Source organism: Salmo salar, chromosome ssa02 (genome assembly GCF_905237065.1).
Source record: "Salmo salar chromosome ssa02, Ssal_v3.1, whole genome shotgun sequence".
NCBI lineage: Eukaryota > Metazoa > Chordata > Actinopteri > Salmoniformes > Salmonidae > Salmo > Salmo salar.
In genome coordinates, this window is record NC_059443.1 from 23,336,413 (window position 1) to 23,348,780 (window position 12,368).

General features: G+C 42.6%; 1 protein-coding gene across 7 annotated transcripts in view; it reads left to right on the forward strand.

Annotated features, from left to right (window-relative positions):
• Window positions 1-3,777, forward strand: part of LOC123728690 (uncharacterized) — a 37,015-nt gene extending 33,238 nt beyond the window's left edge. For 6 of the 7 annotated variants that reach the window (XR_006760311.1, XR_006760309.1, XR_006760310.1 and 3 more), the window contains 4 exons: window positions 1,333-1,453; window positions 1,704-1,732; window positions 2,002-2,183; window positions 3,435-3,777. Coding sequence is in view for 2 of the 7 variants with exons in the window: in XM_045700682.1 (XP_045556638.1) it covers window positions 1,333-1,453; window positions 1,704-1,732; window positions 2,002-2,183; window positions 3,435-3,485 (383 nt within the window). In the remaining 5 variants the exon portion in view is untranslated. Of the gene's footprint in view, window positions 1-1,332; window positions 1,454-1,703; window positions 1,733-2,001; window positions 2,412-3,434 lie in introns of those variants that run through there. The other variant, XM_045700679.1, reaches the window with a different exon arrangement.
• The last annotated feature ends 8,591 nt before the right edge of the window (window positions 3,778-12,368 follow it).

Consider the following 12,368-nt stretch of genomic DNA (forward strand, 5'->3'; position numbering starts at 1 on the left):
ACTTTCACTTTTACTTGAGTAATTTTCGATTAAGGTATTTTTACTTTTACTCAAGTTTGACAGTTGGGTACTTTTTCGATCCACTGTGTAACATGAACATAAAACTAACTTGTTTCTCCTTTTCTTTTTTAACAAACCACAATAATTAGTATTATCTCATCTTGTATTAACTTCACAGAAACCGTATCTGGTGCTTCTATCACAATTACCCCAAACCCACCAATCATCGAGGGGGGCTCTGTCACTTTAACCTGTGATGCAGCTGGCTTCAACATCACCAGAGAGTGGATGAAGGATGGTCATCCTGTGTCTTCTGGTGACAATATCATCTTATCTGAGGATAAGAGAGTGCTGTCCATAAAGAAGAGAACAGACAGTGGTGAATACCTGTGTAGAGTCAGCAACCATATCAGCTCTGAAAATGCCAGTGACACTGTGAATGTAATCTGTAAGTACTTCCCTATAAGCCTGGGGATAAATCAAATCAAATCAAATTTGTTGGTCGCATACACATGCCAATAAAATTTGATTTGATTTGATAAATGTACCAGATAAATGTAGCAACCGTACCATCAACAGATGATCGTGAAAAGAATATAACAATGACTGAACACACACTTTACACCAACCATTATGACTCCACCGTCACACTGATTACAAACTAATGAACTTGTAGCTATGACTAACTGGTGATCTCTGTGTTACAGATGGACCTGATGGTATGGATATCAGGGTTCCAAATGAAATAGAAGTAGGACAGAAGTTTACATTGACCTGCTCTGCTGACTCCAACCCCCTGCTAGTTACATCTGGATGCACAATGAGACAGAGATACCAGGACATTCACCTGAGTTCACTAAAGAGAAGAGTGAATACTCTGACAGTGGGGATTACACCTGTACAGCAACAAATGATGTCACTGGAAACAAAACATCTGTGGTCCATAAACTGTCAGTAAAAGGTAAAGTTAGTAGAAGTTTTAAAGACAATATGAAAATAGTAAGTAGATAAGTTACATCTAGTCATTTAGCATACCCTCTTATCCAGAGATACTTACAGTTAATGCATTAAGGTAGCTATGTGGGACAACCAAATATCTCAGTCATAGTAAGTACAATTTTTCTCAAAGTAATTATCAGAAAAGTCAGTGCTAGTAGAAGAAAAGTTATACGTATGAAGTTTTGCATTCCAAACTTGTTTTTAAATAGTGCCTTTTGTTGTGTTTGTTGTGTTGTAATTGTCACCTAGATGCACTGTAATGTGCAGTACTGCTTGTTCTCTGTGTGTAGCCTTTCTCTCAGCTCTGTATGGTTGTCTCTCTGGTCTCTGCAGCGGAGGGCTCTCTAACTCCAGACGGACTGTCTGTTGTTGTCATCACTGGGATTGTGATAATAGTGTTGCTGGTTGTGGAAGTGGCAGTTAGTGTTGCAGTCTATTTCATCAAGAAAAATGGGTGAGTTAAGAAACGTTTCATTCAAACAAGTGTATTTTCTATCACTGCCGGCAATAGACAATATGGGCTCTGTTTTCACATTGATCTAAACTGGTCAGAAAAAAGGGCTTGGGTATATTTCAAAAGCACCATAAACTTTTAAAAACATTGTAATATTATGTTCTTATCTTATTACTTCACTATAAACTGTTAAAAGCACTGTAATATCATGTTCTTATACCTTGTAATGTTTATTTATTGTTGCATATAGAAGCAATGTTGAGCCAATGCATCGAGGAGGTAAGCATATGCTTTATCTCCAATCTTATAATGAATCATGTTTTCAAACATTTGTTTTATCCATTTACATTAAAATTGTCATTTAGCAGTCACTCTCATCCAGAGAAATGTACAGTTTCCACAAAGAAATGAAATGGATTCATACAAATTACATGATATAGTACAACACCTCTATAACGATGCCTAATACTGTAACAATGCTTATGCAGACAAATGCAGACAAGATAACAGCAACTATACAACCACCTCTATTTGTGTATCTCTTAAAGGCTCGCAACAACATGTATATGAGAACCCATCACCTGTGTATGAGAACCCATCACCTGTGTATGAGAACCCATCACCTGAGAACACATCACCTGTGTATGAGAACCCATCACCTGTGTATGAGAACCCATCACCTGTGCGTGACAACACACAACAAAATCAATCTCCACCTCTACCCCTGACAGTAAGTAAAACATGGGATGTGTCTGTGCACATCTGTATTCTACTACAGTCTTACTGTAATAAACAAGATTACTTTGCTTAACAGAATGTACAGTGTTGAAAATACTGTATGCAAGACTGTTTGCCAATTATTTACATTTACATTTACGTCATTTAGCAGACGCTCTTATCCAGAGCGACTTACAAATTGGTGCATTCACCTTATGATATCCAGTGGAACAACCACTTTACAGAAGTACATCTATATATTTTTTTTGGGAGGGGGGGGTTAGAAGGATTACTATATCCTATCCCAGGTATTCCTTAAAGAGGTGGGGTTTCAGGTGTCTACGAAAGGTGGTGATTGACTCCGCTGTCCTGGCGTCGTGAGGGAGCTTGTTCCACCATTGGGGTGCCAGGGCAGCGAACAGTTTTGACTTGGCTGAGCGGGAACTGTGCTTCCGCAGAGGTAGGGAGGCGAGCAGGCCAGAGGTGGATGAACGCAGTGCCCTTGTTTGGGTGTAGGGACTGATCAGAGCCTGAAGGTACAGAGGTGCCGTTCCCCTCACTGCTCCGTAGGCAAGCACCATGGTCTTGTAGCGGATGCGAGCTTCAACTGGAAGCCAGTGGAGTGTGCGGAGGAGCGGGGTGACGTGAGAGAACTTGGGAAGGTTGAACACCAGACGGGCCGCGGCGTTCTGGATGAGTTGTAGGGGTTTAATGGCACAGGCAGGGAGCCCCGCCAACAGCGAGTTGCAGTAATCCAGACGGGAGATGACAAGTGCCTGGATTAGGACCTGCGTCGCTTCCTGTGTGAGGCAGGGTCGTACTCTGCCTCACACAGGCTAAATCTATGATGTTAAAATGCCTATTTACTCTGTTCCATCTGACGGCACAATCCACTGTCTCGTCAGCCATGCAATTTATAAACTTGATCTCCATCTCCACTATAAAAAGCATCTAGACATTGTCAATCCCTGTAGCTCAGTTGGTAGAGCATGGTGTTTGCAACACCAGGGTTGTGGGTTCGATTCCCACGGGGGGCTAGCACAGAAAATAAAAAAAATGTATGAAATGTATGAGTTGTATGAAATGTATGCATTCACTACTGTAAGTCGCTCTGGATAAGAGCGTCTGCTAAATGACTAAAATGTAAATCTCACATTTCTTTTAGACTAACATTTAGTTTTCAACAGTGGAGATTTGTATAAACCTTGTTGTCTGTTTCTCTGTCATTTGCAACATTGTTTTACTATTCAAATTTCATCTCCAGCTGTCCCATAGTAATGAATGTGTCGGGAGTCGGGACGAGAACGACAGGTAGTCAGCGTTTCTTGGCTAGACAAACTCATGAATCAGCTGGCATCATTTTTATGGATATACTGTATATATATATATATATATACACACACAAAGAAATGTCAGTTAAAAAAGGTGAAATTAAGCAGTTTTTCCAGCTTCAGTTTGAAGTGATTATGTTAGCTGTGTTGTTGGCTAGCTCCTCTGCTCTGAACAACAGTGTCCTGACGAGTGAGCACATTTTCTATGGCAGGCGAAATCACGCCTCAATAGCCCATTGTTAAGTATGTATACAAATAAATGTCACTAGAAAACAGCTTAAATGCAAATGATACTTTGTTGTTATTCTGGCTGCATGACTGTAAGTTAGCCTTAGTTGGCTAGCTAGCAAAAAAGAGATGAAAACGTTGCTAGCCAGTATGGCAATGGAACATTTAGAACAAACGACTGAGCCGCGTCCATAGATACAGAACAAAAAGACTGAACGACTGTGTCGCGTCTCTAGCAAACAAACCAATAGAACAAATGACCAGCCGCTTTGGGTAGCAACCCTAGATTTGTGTCGGGACTAAGTCTTGTGGAAGGATGAAATAGTATGAATAAATTCATCAAAATAATGTTTTTAATGAAAATATGTCAATCATTATTTGAATATGTTGGTAACCCGTTGTATAAAACTGATAATGCCCTCGAAGCCGATGTTTGGAGGATATATTGGCACGGTTTGCCGGTCCTCGACTTCGTCGTGCCAATATATCCTCCAAACGCCGGCTTCGAGGGCATTATCACTTAATTAGACAACAGCTTCCTCTGTTCGCACTCTCTGTGGTGTCCAACAGGTTGAAACCACCAAACAGCCTACCCGACCGCTCTGAAGCGTCCGCATGGTCATAAAGCACACCGATGCCGCTTTTTGTATCTCAATTCAATGATAAAACTTGGGGGACAAAAATGAAATTTCAGAATGTGGGGGGGTCTTTTTCTATTTTTACCAATGACCTGCCACTGGAATTAAACAAAGCATGTGTGTCCATATATGCTGATGATTCAACCATATACACATCAGCAGCCACAGCTAATAAAGTCACTGAAACTCTTAACAAATAGTTGCAGTCTGTTTAGGAATGGGTGGCCAGTAATAAACTGGTCCTGAACATCTCTAAAACTAAGAGCATTGTATTTGGTACAAATCATTCTCAAAGTTCTAGACCTCAGCTGAATATGGTAATGAATGGTATGTCTGTTGAACAAGTTGATGAGACTAAATTACTTGGTGTTACCTTAGATTGTAAACATTCATGGTCAAAACATATAGATTCAATGGTTGTAAAGATGGGGAGAGGTCTGTCTGTAATAAAGAGACGCTCTGCCTTTTTTACACCACACTCCAAAAAGCAAGTCCTGCAGGCTCTAGTTTTATCTTATCTTGATTATTATCCAGGCGTGTGGTCGAATGCTGGAAGAAAGGACATTGTTAAGCTGCAGCTGGCCAGAACAGAGTGGCACGTCTTGCTCTTCCTTGTAATCAGAGGGCTAATATAAGTACTATGCATGCCAGTCTCTCTTGGCTAAGAGTTGAGGAAAGACTGATTGTATCACATCTTCTTTTTATAAGAAACATTGTGTTGAAAATCCCAAATTGTTTGCATAGTCAACTTACACATAGTTCTGACACACACATTTACTCCACCAGATATGCCACCAGTGGTATTTTCATAGTCCCAATATCCAGAACCAATTCAAGAAAGCGTACAGTATTATATAGAGCCATTATTGTGTTTAAAAAAAAACAGATAAAGCAACACCTCATGGCACAACGCCTCTCCCCTATTTGACCTATATAGTTTGTGTGTATGTATTGATATTTGTATTTATTATGGATCCCCATTAGCTGCGGCCAAGGCATCAGCTACTCTTCCTGTGGTCTGCCAAAATTAAGGCAGTTATACAATTATATATTTTTTTACAATACATTCATAACAGATTTCACAACACACAGAGTGTGTATCCCTCAGGCCCCTACCCCACTATCACATATCTACAACACAAAATCCATGTGTACATGTGTTTATAGTGTGTATGTTATCTTATGTGTGTATCCATGTGTCTGTGCCTATGTTTGTGTTGCTTCACAGTCCCAGCTGTTCCATAAGGTGTTTTTTTTATCTGGTTTTTAAATCTAATTCTACTGCTTGCATCAGTTACCTGATGTGGAATAGAGTTCCATGTAGTCATGGCTCTATGTAGTACTGTGCGCCTCCCAAAGTCTGTTCTGGACTGTGAAGAGACCTCTCGTGGCATGTCTTGTGGGGTATGCATGGGTGTCTGAGCTGTGTGCTAGTCGTTTAAACAGACAGCTTGGTGCTTTCAACATGTCAATACCTCTCACAAATACAAGTAGTGAGGAAATAAATATCTCCTCCACTTTGAGCCAGGAGAGATTGACATGCATATTATTAATGTTAGCTCTCTGTGTACATCCAAGCGCTCTGTGTTCCCAAGTCCCTCTTTTTGGCACCTGATCACACAACTGAACAGTAGTTCAGGTGCGACAAAACTAGAGCCTGTAGGACCTGCCTTGTTGATAGTGCTGTTAAGAAGGTAGAGCAGCGCTTTATTATGGACACACTTCTCCCCATCTTAGCTACTGTTGTATCAATATGTTTTGACCATGACAGTTTATAATCCAGAGTTACTCCAAGCAGTTTAGCCATCTCAACTTGCTAAATTTCCACATTATTTATTACAAGATTTAGTTGAGGTTTAGTGAAAGATTTGTCCCAAAAACTGTACAATGCTTTTAGTGTTTGAAATATTTAGAAATAACTTATTCCTTGCCACCCATTCTGAAACTCCCGCTCTTTGTTAAGTGTAGCAGTCATTTCAGTCGCTGTAGTAGCTGACAATTATACTGTTGAGTCATCCGCATACATAGACACACTGGCTTTACTCAAAGCCAGTGGCATGTTAGTAAAGATTTTAAAAAGTAAGGGACCTAGACAGCTGCCTTGGGGAATTCCTGATTCTACCTGGATTATGTTGGAGAGGCTTCCATTAAAGAACACCCTCTGTGATATGTAGGCTACGTGTGCCTTTTTAAAAATGGATGTAGTTTTGTGCTTGAGCTGCTCTTTTCTATTGATGTTCTGTATTATGTCATGTTTCATGTTTTGTGGGGACCCCAGGAAGAGTAGCTGCTGCTTTTGCAACATCTAAAGGGGAGCCTAATAAAATACCAAAATGCCCCCCCCCCTTCCTGAGTGAAAGTTGCGGACCTGATTTTAACTTTTGATTTTTATCGTTTTACTTCAGATAGTTATGATTAACCATGTGACAGTGATTTTGAGAAACAACAACGTTATTATTGAAATGAAACTGTTCCACGGAATGTGCATATATAAATATTAATAACTGGTCCATAGATCGGTAGAAATCGTAGGATAAATTGTCTGCTTCCCCAAACTTGAAACTAATGAACTGCCTATGGTCGTTACTATTACACCCATTTAAAAATGTGTTCAAGAACGTGCACACATAGGAGGCCCTGTGAAAAAATGGGCCCGCCTACGGAAATCAAATGCCCGTCCTATCAGGAATCAAGGTAAGACCCAAGTGCAGACTGTGTGAAGTAACAATGTTTATTGTAACCACAGGGGTAGGCAAATGACAGGTCAGGGACAGGTATAGTTCAGTAATCCAGAAGTGGAGCAAAGGTACAGGATGGCTGGCAGGCTCAAGGTCAAATGAAATTGTATTAGTCACATGCGCCGAATACAACAGGTGTAGACCTTACAGTGAAATGCTTACTTACGAGCCCCTAACCAACAATGCAATTTAAAAAAATACAGATAAGAATAAGAGATAAATGTAACAAGTATTTAAAGAGGAGCAGTAAAAAAATAACAATATATACAGGGGGTGCCGGTACAGAGTCAATGTGCGGGGGCACCGGTTAGTTGAGGAAGTATGGACATGAAGGTAGAGTTAATTAAAGTGACTATGCATAGACTGTGGCAGTGGTGTGGAGAGGGGAGGGGGGAGCAATGTGAATAGTCTGGGTAGCCATTTGACTAGATGTTCGGAAGTTTTATGGCTTGGGGGTAGAAGCTGTTTAGAAGCCTCTTGGACCTTGACTTGGTGCTCCGGTACCGCTTGCCGTGTGGTAGCAGAGAGAACAGTCTATGACTAGGGTGGCTGGAGTCTATGACAATTTTTAGGGCCTTCCTCTGACACCGCCTGGTATAGAGGTCCTGGATGGCAGGAAGCTTGGCCCCAGTGATGTACTGGGCCATTTGCATTACCCTCTGTAGTGCCTTGCAGTCGGAGGCCGAGCAGTTGCATTACCAGACAGTGATGCAACCAGTCAGGATGATCTCGATGGTGCAGCTGTAGAACCTTTTGAGGATCTGAGGACCGATGCCAAATCTTTTCAGTCTCCTGAGGGGGAATAGGTTTTGTCGTACCCGCTTCACGACTGTCATGGTGTGCTTGGACCATGTTAGTTTGTTGGTGATGTGGACACCAAGGAACTTGAAGCTCTCAACCTGCTCCACTACAGCCCCGTCAATGAGAATGGGGGCGGGCTCGGTCCTCTTTTTCCTGTAGTCCACAATCATCTCTTTCATCTTGATCAAGTTGAGGGAGAGGTTGTTGTCCTGGCACCACACGGCCAGGTCTCTGACCTCCTCCCTATAGGCTGTCTCGTTGTTGTCGGTGATCAGGCCTCCCACTTTTCTGTCATCGGGCAAATTTAATGATGGTGTTGGAGTCGTGCCTGGCCATGCAGTCATGACTGAACAGGGAGTACAGGAGGGGGCTGAGCACGCACCCCTGAGGGGCCCCTGTGTTGAGGATCAGCGTGGCGGATGTGTTGTTACCTATCCTTACCACCTGGGGGCGGCCCGTCAGAAAGTCCAGGATCCAGTTGCAGAGGGAGGTGTTTAGTCCCAGGGTCCTTAGCTTATTGATGATCTTTGAGGACACTATGGTGTTGAACGCTGAGCTGTACTCAATGAATAGCATTCTCACATAGGTGTTCCTTTTGTCCAGGTGGAAAGGGCAGTGTGTAGTGCAATAGAGACTGCATCATCTGTGGATCTGTTGGGGCAGTATGCAAATTGGAGTGGGTCTAGGGTTTCTGGGATGATGGTGTTGATGTGAGCCATGACCAGCCATTCAAAGCACTTCATGGCTACAGATGTGAGTGCTACCAGTCGGTAGTCATTTAGGCAGGTTACCTTAGTGTTCTTGGGCACAGGCACTATGGTGGTCTGCTTGAAACATGTTGGTATTACAGACTCGGACAGGGAGAGGTTGAAAATGTCAGTGAAGACACTTTCTACTTGGTCAGCGCATGCTCGCAGTACACATCCTGGTAATCCGTCTGGCCCTGCGGCCTTGTGAATGTTGACCTGTCTAAAGGTCTTACTCACATCGGCTGAGGAGAACGTGATCACACAGTCTTCGGTACAACTGGTGCTCTCATGCAAGTTTCAGTGTTATTTGACTCGAAGTGAGCATAGAAGTAGTTTAGCTCGTCCAGTAGGCTCGTGTCACTGGGCAGCTCTCGGCTGTGCTTCCCTTTGTAGTCTGTAATGGTTTGCAGGCCCTGCCACATCCGACGAGCGTCAGAGTACGACTCGATCTTAGTCCTGTATTGATGCTTTGTCGGTTTGAGGGTTCGTTGGAGGGCATAGCGAGATTTCTTATAAGCCTCTGGGTTAGTCCCGCTCCTTGAAAGCAGCAGGTCTAGCCTTAGCTCAGGGCTGATGTTGCCTGTAATCCATGGTCTCTCGTTGGGGTATGTACATACAGTCACTGTGGGGATGACGTCATGGATGTATTTATTGATGAAGCCAATGACAGATTTGGTGTACTCCTCAATGCCATTGGAGGAATCCTGGAACATATTCCAAGCTGTACTAGCAAAACAGTCCTGTAGCTTAGCATCTTTTTAGTCTGACCACATTTTTATTGATCTAGTCACTGGTGCTTCCTGCTTTCATTTTTGCTTGTAAGCAGGAATCAGGAGGATAGAATTATGGTCAGATTTGCCAAATGGAGGGCGGGGGAGAGCTTTGTATGCATCTCTGTGTGTGGAGTATAGGTTGTCCAGTTATTTTCCCTCTGGTTGCACATTTAACATGTTGATAGAAATTAGGTAAAACTGATTTAAGTTTCCCTGCATTAAAGTCCCTGGCTACTTGGAGTGCCGCCTCTGGGTGAGCATTTTCTTGTTTGCTTATGGTGGAATACAGCTAATTCAATGCTATCTTAGTGCCAACCTCTGACTGTGGTGGTATGTAAACAGCTACAAAGAATATAGTTGAAAACTCTCTCGGTAGGTAATGTGGTCTGCAGCTTACCATGAGAAACTCTACCTCAGGCGAGCAGTAGCTCGAGACTTCCTTAAATATTGTGCACCAGCTGTGGTTTACAAAAATACATAGACCGTCGCCCCTTGTCTTACCAGACGCTGCTGTTCTACCCTGCCAGTACATCGTATAACCAGTCAGCTGTATGTTGATATTGTCTTAGTTCAGCCACGACTCCGTGAAGCATAAGGTGTTACAGTTTGTAATGTCCCGTTGGTAGTTTAATCTTCCCAATAACTTGTCCATTTTATTGTCCAAAGATTGCATGTTTGCGAGCAGAATTGAGGGGAGTGGGGGTTGATTCGATCTCCTCCTACTCCTCAGAAGGCAGCCCGCCCTCCGGCTTTTCTTTCTCCGCCTCCTCTTCACGCAGATCACTGGGGTCAGGGCCTGTTCCCGAGGAAGCCGTATATCCTCCGCCTCAGGCTCGTCAGAGTCGTGAAAGAAGAAAAAGGATTCTGCTAGTCCGTGGTGAGTAATCGCAGTCCTGATGTCTAGAAGTTATTTTTGGTCATAAGAGACGGCAGGGACGGGCAGAGTGGTCAAGCGGGCGGGTACAGGGTCAGGACAGGCAAGGGTCACAAACCAGGAGGTAGAGAAAAGAGAGGCTGGGAAAAGACAGGAGCTGACAGGAACAAATGCTGGTAAGCTTGACAAACAAGACGAACTGGCAACGGACAAACAGAAAACAAAGGTATAAGTACACAGGGGATAATGGCGAGATGGGGGCGACACCTGGAGGGGGTTGGAAACAATCGCAAAGACAGGTGAAACCGATTAGGGCGTGACACGTCCAACTGATTTATTCTGGCGCCAGGTCTGCCTCTCTCCACTCTTCAATTAACATCTCTGTTTGACCTCTGTGTGTCTGTGTCTCTGGAGAATGCCAGGTAAAGTCTTACCTGAAAGTACTGCCATGGTGAGAGGAACTACTGTAGCTGCTTCCATCTCTCCTGGTGATTCAGATTGAATCTGTCCAAATAATTAATAAGAGTATTCAGTAGGGTGGGGGGTGAAACGGTTCACAAAACTGACGGTTCGGTACGATACGGTACAGTGTTGTCACGGTTCGGTACGGTTTCGATACGTTGACGAAATAAATGCCTGAGAAATATGTCATTTGTATTTAGATTTTCCATTTATTGTAATAGTAAACATGTGTAGCTTGAATTTCCATGAGCATATGGAAACAAAGGGACAACAAAAAACATCAGTGCCTGCCTTATAACATGAAATAAAATAGTGTTTTAAAACAGAACTTAACAAGGTGCATAGTCCAGCAGCATATATCAAAATCAGATAGCAGTGCCTTAAATAAAATAAGACCACTTGAGACTGGTTACTTGTTTTTTTCTTTAAGAAGATTAGTCTATCCACATTATCTGCAGTGTGCACAGATCGGCTTGCTGTGACATTGTCAGCCGCTGTGGAGAATACCCTCTCGCTAGGGACAGAGGTCGCAGGCACAGCCAGGTAGCGCCTTGCTAACATGGCAACATGAGGGTATATTAACTCTTTGGTCTTCCACCAAGTGGTTCACCTCCTCCTCTATGACCTTGACCTTTGACTTGGTTCCCTGCTCCTGGGTCGTGAACAACTCCCCAAAAAGATCAGCCATGGCAGACTTATTTTCTGGACGAGAACCCCTGTTGTCTGCCGTCTCTGGAGCGGGGTTTGCTCCTGTGGTATCTGTGGCTTGACCCTGCAGAATTAAATTAGATGAAAATTACTATCTCTGAAGTGGCTTTAACCTCTCTGGGGTATGTGGGACGCTAGCGGGACACACTATTCAACAGCCAGTGAAATAGCAGGGCGCCAAATTCAAAACAACAAAGATCTCATAATTCAAATTTCTCAAACATACAACTATTATATCCCATTTTAAAGATACACTTCTCGTTAACCTCTATGGGCTAGGTGGGACGCTAGCGTGCCACCCGTGGTGCACTCCATCAACAGCAGGTGCATTTCAAGAGCGGCAAATTTGAATCCAAATAAATGTCAAAATTCAAATTTTTCAAACATACAACTATTTTACACCCTTTGAAAGATAAACATCTCCTTAATCTAACCACGTTTTACGATTTCAAAAAGGTTTTACGGCGAAAGCATAAATTTAGAGTATGTTAGGACAGTACATTTACAAGAGTTGTGTGTAATGTTTTGTCAATTCAAAGACAGGGTCACCAAAACCATAAAACCAGCTAAAATGATGCACTAACCTTTTACAATCTCCATCAGATGACACTCCTAGGACATTATGTTAGACAATGCATGCATTTTTAGTTCTATCAAGTTCATATTTATATCCAAAAACAGCGTTTTACTATGGCATTGATGTTGAGGAAATCGTTTCCCTCCAATAACCGGCAGTCAAGTCAGCGTCACAAATTAAATAATTAAAATTAGAAAACATTGGTAAAATATTATATTGTCATTTAAAGAATTATAGATGTACATCTCTTGAACGCAATCAACTTGCCAGATTTAAAAATAACCTTACTGGGAAATCACACTTTGCAATAATCTGAGCA